The sequence below is a fragment of the Micropterus salmoides genome, unplaced genomic scaffold (genome assembly GCF_014851395.1).
Source record: "Micropterus salmoides isolate LMB-PRFRI ecotype aquatic unplaced genomic scaffold, ASM1485139v1 Ms_hic_scaffold_217, whole genome shotgun sequence".
NCBI classification, from domain to species: domain Eukaryota; kingdom Metazoa; phylum Chordata; class Actinopteri; order Centrarchiformes; family Centrarchidae; genus Micropterus; species Micropterus salmoides.
In genome coordinates, this window is record NW_024041340.1 from 1 (window position 1) to 10,026 (window position 10,026).

General features: G+C 41.9%; 1 protein-coding gene across 1 annotated transcript; it reads left to right on the forward strand.

Moving 5' to 3' along the window:
* The first annotated feature begins 2,804 nt into the window (after positions 1–2,804).
* LOC119916775 (pleckstrin homology domain-containing family A member 1-like) lies at positions 2,805–9,690 on the forward strand. Its single transcript, XM_038736743.1, has 5 exons — positions 2,805–2,893; positions 3,021–3,084; positions 3,505–3,594; positions 5,157–5,197; positions 9,534–9,690. Exons 2-5 carry the CDS (start codon positions 3,028–3,030, stop codon positions 9,688–9,690), a joined length of 345 nt encoding a protein of 114 aa, XP_038592671.1. The 5' UTR covers positions 2,805–2,893; positions 3,021–3,027.
* Positions 9,691–10,026: the final 336 nt, after the last annotated feature.

Genomic DNA, 10,026 nt, shown 5'->3' on the forward strand with positions numbered 1-10,026 from the left:
TGGTATTGGATTGTATAGGAATTAAGTGGTATTGCACATCACTGGGTTATGTGGCTCGTCCATTCTATTTAATGCAAATTCTTCCCTTCAACATCGGCACGTGTAAGAACGTACATAAAACTAACTTCACTGCGTTCACTCACCAAAACATATGTTTAAATGTGGAATTTGCGACACAATACATAAATATAAATTGTAAACAATAGACGTTTTCTGTTGTCAAACGACAGATATCATCATATCGCACAGCCCTACTGTAAAATGAAAGGGAATTTACTGGATGCCCATATATGCACAACTTTTTCCCCCTCTCTTGTTAAACAAATTGATTAGCCTATAAGGACACTTTTTCACATGCTCACAGTAAAGCATGTGCTGCACTGCGTGTGCGTCCCGGTTTTGATCAATCCAAAAGCTGTGGAAACTTATTTTCATTTCCCTGAGGAAATTCAGGGGAATCCAATCACACGTTTACTGTTGCTTTTCAGAGGTTTGTCAAGAATGAAGTATTCTTCGAATGTCCTTCAGAACTTTCAGAGTAAAAGCTCTCAATAAACTTCTTGCGCTTTTATTTTGGAGGCACAATCACTTAAGAGGAAGTGATTATGTGAGGAACTGTAGCTGTCATGACTGAGATCTATTTCAGCATCAGCCGCTATGATTTTATTCATTTTTTATTTTTCTGCTATCAAAGCAATCTGACCGCGGGCCAGATATTATTGCCGGCGGGCCAATTGTGACCCGCGGGCCGCTATTGCCGACCACTGCACTTTCTATTAGTTGTGTCACTGAAGATGTACGCTATTCAAAATATCCTGAACGTGAGGAAGAGCTAGCTAGCTGGTGGGATCCCTGCCATTTCTTTGTCCCACCGCTGACAGACAATTAAAACTGTGAGGTCATGATTGGTGCTGATCACTTTAATGTTAAGAAAACATACTGTTTATAGCCTGAATCTAGTCAAAATACCCTGATATCACTACAAAGTGTCGAGGCACAAGCTGAATTTAAGATAAAACCTTCTTAACAGCTACAGAAGACAGAGCGTTGCTGTAAAGATCACATCCACATCTGAAGTGAGACAGGAAAGGCAAATGCAGTACACCAACATCATTAAATAGCCTGTAATTTTCAGCTATTTTTAGTCAGAACCACAGCTAGGTATGGGAACACTAATAACAAGTACATTGTGAGCTCTCTTTCACTTGTGCTGGTTTGGGTTGGACATTGTGATCATATGTTCTGTGAAAATAGGTTGGAGTATTTTCTTTGTACAGTTTATATAGAGGTATATCTCTGTATCTTGTTTGTATAGGCAATTGTTCAGGAGTGTTGGACTATGGCAAGACCTGGAAGAGGTTTGATAAAGTCAGGAGCTGTAATCCAGTATGCATTTACTCTCTGCTTTTGTCCCTGAAGATTAGATGAATGCTTACCTCTGATTAGTGTTGCCAACTTTGTCACTGTGAAATAAGGGACAAAAACTGATCTAATCTCTTAATTAAATATTTGGTAGGTTTAATATAGTTATTTACAGCCGGTACCTTTATCACAGTTCTTTAATTGAACCACTACCTGTTTGTCTTTACTTTCTGTCAAAACACTTGTGGCTCTTGCATTGTATACGACAAACTAAAAAGAACATAGCTTGTGATGTGTTGGTCTTAAAAGGTAACTTTTATTGGTAACCAGAGGAGCAGACCGCTAACAAACACAAACAGACTGCAGAAGCTAACCAACAAAGTACTTACTTCACTACACTGAACACAATCAACACGCACGAGGCACACAAGTCAACTGCTTGTGACAAGCTGCCCAGAGCAAAAGGTGGGCTCTCCTTAAGAGCAGGAGGTAATGCTGAGGTGGTGACGAGCCATTGGTTGAGCTGGAACAGAGCGGACCAATGGTGGGACTGAAGTCAACCTGACAGAGCTCCTACAGAAACCAGGAAGTAGGCGGGTCTTCATTCCACATGTAGACCTTTCTTCATCACAGGGTCGCACAGCCTGCTTGGCATAGGTGAGACAGAACATGGCAGTTCATCAGAACTGATGGATACCATTTGCAGTTTCATCACTATCTTCATAAAAGTGAAGTAACTTGCATCGCACTCCATCAGGTACAGAATAATCTCACACGCACACTGGAAACATTTCTGTTTCCCTTTGAGGCGTCGGTGGCAACACAGGCTCGCCTTCAGTCGGGGATAGATCATTCAGGATACCCCGCACAGTCTCTGGTCCTAAAACCTTCATTGATCATCTAGCTTCTCACCAAGTGAAGAGTGTGTATGTAACAAGACTGTCGGTGCTGAAGTCCATGTTTGACCGTGTCACTTCACTTGCCGCTATTTTGTCAATTTCCACAGTAACTGCATTTAACGTTACTTAACTTAACAGGCCTACTGAGGCGCGTGAGGCAGGGGGGCTGGATTGAGTGACCGGTGTCGTGATCAGCACTGCTGCTGTTGTATCAGTCAGTGGTTAGATCAGCGTAGTGGTCAAAAAACGGGACGAGAGAGGTCACGTATGGGACAAATCAGTCAGGCCTAATTAAGAGGCTTCCCAGCTACTACGGGACGGTCGGTAACCCTACCTCTGATTCATCTGCATACCTTTTTCTGACTGACGCAGGTGCAAAATATTTTACAGAATGTTTCCTGTTGATTCAGACAAGAGCGAGAATCTCAATCAAATCAGGAAACGTAGTAGAAACATGGCAACCAAGCAGTTAGAGAAGTCGCGGGTTTAAAGAACCACACCTGTGGATATGCACGTTTTACTGTTGTTGTGTTTTTGTCTAATTCTTTCCTCTCTTCCCCCTTGCAGGAAAGGGAGGCTTTGAGAGTCATCCCATTGAAGGAGATTCACAAAGTTCAGGAGTGCAAACAGAGGTCAGTGAGCTTTCCTGTTAGCAGGTGTTAGCATGTGTTGCTGTCCGAGCTTTTTGGGCCGACTCGGGCCATCGCGCGCAGGTCTTTAAATGTTGCTGCTGCTTGGTCCCTGTTGTTTTTTCTGCAGTGAGCTGATGATGAGGGACAACCTGTTCGAGATGGTCACCAGCTCCAGAACCTTCTACATACAGGTAACACACAGGAAGGACGAGTCTAAACATAATTTTTTGCTCCTTTCTTATAAGCACTTCACATGTGTGTTTTAACTTACCAGGTCCCCACATTATGAGCCAGATTACTTCTTCGGCATGGTGGTTCAGATGTAGCACAAACAAAAAGCAAAAGTATACATTAACCTCTCTCTCTCTCTCACTCACTCACTCACTCACTCACTCACTCACTCTCACACTCTCTCTCTCTCTCTCACACTCTCACACTCTCTCTCTCTCACACTCTCACACTCTCTCTCTCACACTCTCACACTCTCTCTCTCTCACACACTCTCTCACACTCTCTCTCTCTCACTCACACTCTCTCTCTCTCTCGCTCTCGCTCTCTCTCTCTCTCGCTCTCCCTCTCCTCTCTCTCTCTCTCTCTCTCTCTCCTCTCAGGCTGACAGTCCAGAGGACATGCACAGCTGGATTAAGGCCATCTCAGGGGCGATCGTGGCTCAGCGTGGCCCCGGACGCTCGGCTAACACTGTATGTATGCTGTCAGCTCATGTTGATTCATGTTTGTCGTTGGAAATCAACGTCTAAACGGCCGTAGTTTACCAAGGACTTTGGTATATTTAGTCACATTTTAGTTATCAATTTGAATTAACAGATTATAACCATAGACTGTATAAAGAAGTGGATGCCCTGAAGCCTCCCCTGCTTCCTGGTCTCTGTTCCTCTAAATGGGCCATAATTTACTAAATGAACATCATGCTGTGTTGAAGAAGACTTGAAACTAGCGACTGAGACCATAAACTCATCAGGAAAGTTTACTGAGGGAATAAATCAGCTGAGAAATAGAAACATTTTCTCAGACTTCTATACAATCACACTTCTTTCTGCAGCCGCTGGAGTCGCCCCCTGCTGGCTGCTAGAGAGGATGCAGGTTTGAGGCTCTTCAGCACTGGCTTCACTTATCAGACTTGGAGATTTGATCATAAGCCAAGACTAAAAAATTTCTGTAACTTTATTTTTATTCTTTTCATTTTACAGCAGAACTTATGAAAGAGCACATAGCAACACACGTGCACACACACGTGCATATCCCTGGCAGCCACAAAGATAAAAATAAAAAGATAATTTATCTTTTCCATCAATAAGATAAACAATTTATTTTGTTGAAATTTCCTTTACATTGAGCTCTGTTGTGTGAAGTGGCTCCATATTGTGGCAGAAAAAGTAACGACAGCAGACAAACCTCTTGCTGAGGTTTAAAACGTGGAACATTTTAATTAGATTATCTTAATTTATTCAGGGAAAAACAATCATAAATGCTAAACTTCTGTCTCATCTCATTTGTATCCCACATCCCGGAATAATTAATTGTAAATCAGTCGTTCTGTGATTGTAAGTGTTATAGTATAGTAGATATTTGTTATTAGATATAATGTACATTGTACCTCACATTGCACAGATTCAGCCAATGTTTTATCGTGTTTCCCCCTTTTTATTTTAGGACTTTCACAACCTGATGATGATTATGATGTCAATGGTTGAAATGTGTTTCACGCCTGCAAAGTTTTCTTTTGCTCTGTCTGCCTCAACACACCTTGCACACTCAGTCTCTTCTCTCTCTTTGAACAGTTTCCTTCCAAAACCACACAACAAATCCACCAGAAGAAACAAAAAAGTAGTAAAAACTAGTAAAAACTAGTCTTTTGGCATTTTACAGCAATTACTATACTATACTGTCACCATTTTTGTCAGCCTTGAAATTAATTTTTCTTTACTGTTCTAACAGAGACAAACAGGAGAATCTGTAGAAAAGATCATTACACCAGAGCCGTACAGTTATCTGAAACTAATCAGCCACTCGTGTTCAGGCAACATTTTGCAGACATGTATAATGTGAATATTCTGTCTGCTTTACTGACAAAACATCTGGGCTGTATTACATTTCCTGCAAAACGGCACAAGTTCATGTAAAATGGTAAGAGGTTAACACTGGACTCTCTTCAGTAAGGCCTCTGTGGATGGATGTGTTGTATTTTGGAAAGGAGCTCTTCACATTACTGTAACTGAGCTGTGTTGTAAACTGTTGTTTTCAGATCCGTCAGGCCAGAAGGCTGTCCAGCCCTTGTATACAGAGGTATACACCGTTCTGCAGTGGTGAATGCAGCACGTATGTGACCCCATGCCGTTTTCCCCAAAGTCCCGATTCGCCCCATCCACCAGCCTCCCCTTACCGAGCATTTACCTCGCACACTACAGGAGCTCTCTGCTTCTGTGTCCAACTGAGGTATTTTTATCTAGCAGCACAAAAGCCAGCGTGAACCCTGTAGTGTTCATCCATCTTAAAGTGACTGCTAGCTTTACAATTTGGATAGCCTCGCCACCTCGTAGCTGAGTCTGTGGTAACAGCAGGAAGATTCATAAAAGTCTGCTCCTCCATAGAGGCAAAACCTGACGATTTAAGACGCCATATTTTCCTTTGCACCTAAATTAATAAGCGTCTTGAATCCAGAGTACAAACTGAAATCTCTTTAAACTGCATACACATGTATGTTTGATGTAGGTGTAAAGTGAGGCCTTAATTGGTTCAGGAACTATCAAACTGAGTGCTGCATGAGATAGACCTGGTAATTGACCTTTGACCCAATGGGGCCAGGTGTTTGACCAGAGCTTGTTGGCAGATGTGTTTGTGCAACACTGATGATCATTTCATGCCTGGATGCTGTTTCTTGGCAGCGTCCTCATCCTCCATCATAACTCGTCCCACCCAGGCATCACGTCTTCATTAATCTTGTTGCTTTAAGACACCCCGGCTTCTCGTCATTTTGTTTTTTCATTTATTATGTGTGTTGTGCAAGCAGCCAAATTAGAGGTCATCCATCGTTCCATCGTTTCAGACAGGTCAAGCTGTACTTTCCCTTTCATTCCCATAACATGACCAATCATCTTTTGAACGTTTCATGTCTGTCTTCACTCTTTTCTTCCTCGTCTCAGCTGTTTTCTTCACTTTGTGTGTCATTATTCATGTCTTAATAACATTTACAGCGTTCCTGACCTGCAGCTGAACTTCGGAAAACCAAATTTATCATGAGCTACTTTTTTTTCCCGCTAACCCTCTGTCATGTTGTCTTCCTGTTTTTCCTCTGTGTGTGTGTGTTGTGTGTGTGTGTGTGTGTGTGTGTGTGTGCTTTTCAGAGAGTGAAGTGTGACAGTGACGTACTAACTTTCCCCAAATGAGCCCTGCTGCCTACTTCCTGCTCCTCCACCGCTGCTCATCGTCCAATCACCAAGCCCCACTGCCTCTCCGCTTCCTTAGCAACTGCTGATCGATCCCGCCCTGCTCCTTGGCAACTGCAGCATCACTTGTTCGTACGTGTTGCTTGTAACTGCATGAACCCTTGTGTTACGGTCACAATTCACAGCATTTCATTTGGATGGATATTCGTGACGCCATATCTCAACTATTAACACGGCAGGTAAAATGTTATCATAACTGAAATAACGGGCGAGGTTGTTTTATAAAAAAGAGTAACAACAAATCCCTCCTTTTTAGTTTTCCAGTTCAGTAGTTCATTTTATATTTATAATCTTACTTTACAATGTGTTTATAAAGTGGGAGCAGTTGGTTTGAGTGTCCAGAGTTCATTTTCTGTATGTTAGATCGTCGCGTCTGGTTGGATCGACGGGGTTGTTTGTCAGGCTTGGCCGTGTGCTCAGGCAGATTAACAGCAGTGGTTCTCAAAGTGGGGTCAGTGGGACCCCATGGGTCTTTGAGGGGGTTCCAGGGGTCCCCAGCAAAAAGAGGAATCTTTATTTTCACTATAATTCAATCCACAAAAACACAGTAACAGACTGTATGACTGTTTTGGTCATGGGTTTCATACACTTTCTGTTATAAAACATCTAAAAGCAAAAGTCAGAAAGGGAACCCTGGAATAAATTCTACCCATTGGGGGTCCGTGGTCTAATTTGTGTCAGTTTAGGGGTCCTTGATGTGAAAAGAAGTCCCGTCCAGATATGGCTGGACGATATGGCCAAAAATGTTATCATAAACAGTCATTCGATATCAATAATTATCACGATAAGTATGAAATCGTTATTTCTTTCAAGTTTAAAGGCTGATTTCTACTCCTGAGTAAAAGTTGAAGAAACCTGATGGTTAATTGTGGTCTTTTCTTAATGGTCAACACTTGATGCCAAACAGTGGATCACTTCACAAATCTGAGGTAGAACATTCAAAACTATTACGATAAAATCTTTTTCAACAAATATGCACAAGTAAAATCAAGTAAAACTTTTTTCAGTAATTATTCCTCCCAAAATAAACTTCTTAATAAAAAAATAAGTCCTAATTCGTATGATTCAAGTGAATAAAGTCAGACATTTATTGAATATTTATTGAACATTTGTTATATTGTTATTGAAAAAAACTTATATTGCAATAATCATTGTTATTGTTTTATTGTCCAGACTAAAACGGTGAAAACAAAGACCTAAAACGGAGAGGTTTGAAAACGCTGCCGACTTTAGAAACGATGACGCAGACGCTCACGCTCGGCTCTCTGATTGGGTCTTATAAGTCATGCAAAGCAGAAACACGATGCTACTGAGAGTTTTTTTATTTGGTATTTTTATTACCGTGCAAATAACACACCTACACTTGTACTGCGCATGTCGCCGTAATTACTTTGCAACGACTCCCAGTCTGTTTTCCGCCGCCACAGCCACATTTATCACCGCCATTCAGTAACAGTCCCAGCTCGTTATTGGTCCACGCAAAATATAATCTGGTGCGGTTCTTCATCTGCAGTGCTTTAGTCTTTCGCCAAATCTTCTGTAGACCATCTGTTTCATGTTTACACCGGCACGCGCACACCCAGTGTACGTGAACGGCCACTAGATGATTATATTTAATATAGACTGAGATCAACTCTGAAACGCAGCTAAAACGCTGATGTGGACGGAGATCTATTCATTTTAAAACTCGAGTAGTGCGGATGGGGCCTTACGGCCGCAATGTCCGGAATTCAAAGTGAGGTAGTCCAACAAGCAAAGAAAATCCAATGAGGCAACATGAATATCCAAGTGCACAGACAAAAACCCCCACAAATGATCCATAGTGTCAGGCAGGTGAAGAATACATTTAAAACTAATAGATCATCACCAACAGGCAGGGGTTTAGTCAGACGCACAAGGAACAGAACAACAACGGTCTGAAAAAGACTTCAAAGAACTGAGAACTATAAATGCAGACTCACACAAACAGCGAGGGAACAAAAAGGTGAAACCCATTAAGGCTAATCGGACCAAATTAGACTGGACAGCAGAGAAAGACGACTTCAAAATAAAACAGGAACGAAACACAGACCAAAACAGTGACGATTTTACAAAATATCTGGTTTTTGATAAAAAGTTAAAGCTCAAGGAGAGAAGTCAGCAACGACTTCCAAGTGCCCTTCTTTAAGAAACATCCAGTCAGAGTTTTATTAGACAGAGTTGAGCTGAAGCTCCAGATTCCGCTCTGTAGAAATATGAGAAAGCGTTTAAATCTGTTCCCTTAAAGATTCTGGCTCAGTGTTGGATTAATTTAAAGGCTATGGTGTGGGGTTTTTAACATAACCTTATATTACTGAGTTCTTAAAATATCCATTTCACATTGACAACATAAATTGAGAGCACATGCAAAACATTACAGGGAAAAATTTAACACTAGTAGAACACAAACAGAACAAAAAAAGCTGCCAGACAGTTAAACAGATGTGAGAGATGTTATCACAGTATTCACATATTGGGAGCACTGAAGTAATACAAATACCGGAATTGATTGTGTAATCACTAATCCATCAAATGTCTAATATGGTTTTGTCGACCAGCAAAGTTATGAAAGCTGCTGTTTTTACTCACCTTACTAAAACAAAATGTTTGCTGAACTTAATTTCAACCCATAAAACCTGATATGCATGCTGTTTTCTTTTTATATCAACAATGGATGCCAGACACATAACATGTCAAAATGTGCAGGTAAATGTTTCCTTGATCACCTGATAACACGACTTTGTAATCATGAAAGTCATCGGTGTTTTTTTTTTTTTTTTTAATGATTGCCGTTAAATAAGAGTTGGATGCTAATGAAAACTATACTATTACTTCTTCAGACCTAAAAGCTTCTTATCTATTACTTATTACCTGAAATAATTTCCCCAGATATCAAAATTTACCTTTAGCGAGTGTACTGGTGAACAAGGTGACCTTAAAGTCTCATATTTTGACCTGCAGATTAATTAGATGCCCTTAACTGCACAATCTGAATCTGCCAGATGTTTCTTAACCTTTCACCCACAATGCATTTCATCACCCATCCACTGAGTCATTGCTGTGTCTTGTCCATGCACCCATTCATCCATCTGTCCCTCCATCATTCATACCCATCTTTGTCTTCCCCCTCTCACTTCCTCTCCCTCCTCTCTCTGCAGGAGCACAGTGACCTCTCTTCTGCTTCCACCTGCTGGTACCCCTATGAGGAACTACACCACCCACAATCCTCCTCCAGCACCGCCACAACGGGCCCTCAGCCTCACGCTGGACACGCACCACCAGACAACTTCCTGGGCCTGCTACCGTGGAGGCTAAGCGGCGTCCAGTCGGTGATGCTGCCCCTCCCCTCGGCGCGCTCCCGCCTGTCACTGCAGGAGACGGTGCGGTCTTCAAAGTAACGGATGTGAATGAGTCACCGTGGAAACAACACGGCGAAATCAACCAGCTGGGCTTTGTTGGTGGCGGGGAGAAGCTGAACACTCGCCCCACTGAGAATTCTGACCTTAATGTGACCCTAATTTGACGATGACGACCATGATGGTGACGATGATTGACAATCTCTAAAGGACACACACACATATACTGCACACATTCTACATGAGCTCCGTGTGCTGAGGCTGAGTTCTTAAAAACTACCCGACTGGCCAAATA

What these genes read in the sequence shown, in the direction of transcription:
- LOC119916775 (XM_038736743.1), top strand. Translation starts at nt 3,028, where the DNA reads ATGATGAGGGACAACCTGTTCGAGATGGTCACCAGCTCCAGAACCTTC. An exon ending in CCGGACGCTCGGCTAACACT is followed by an intron (nt 3,595 to 5,156) that starts GTATGTATGCTG and finishes TGTTGTTTTCAG; the next exon opens with ATCCGTCAGGCCAGAAGGCT. An exon ending in TCCAGCCCTTGTATACAGAG is followed by an intron (nt 5,198 to 9,533) that starts GTATACACCGTT and finishes CTCTCTCTGCAG; the next exon opens with GAGCACAGTGACCTCTCTTC.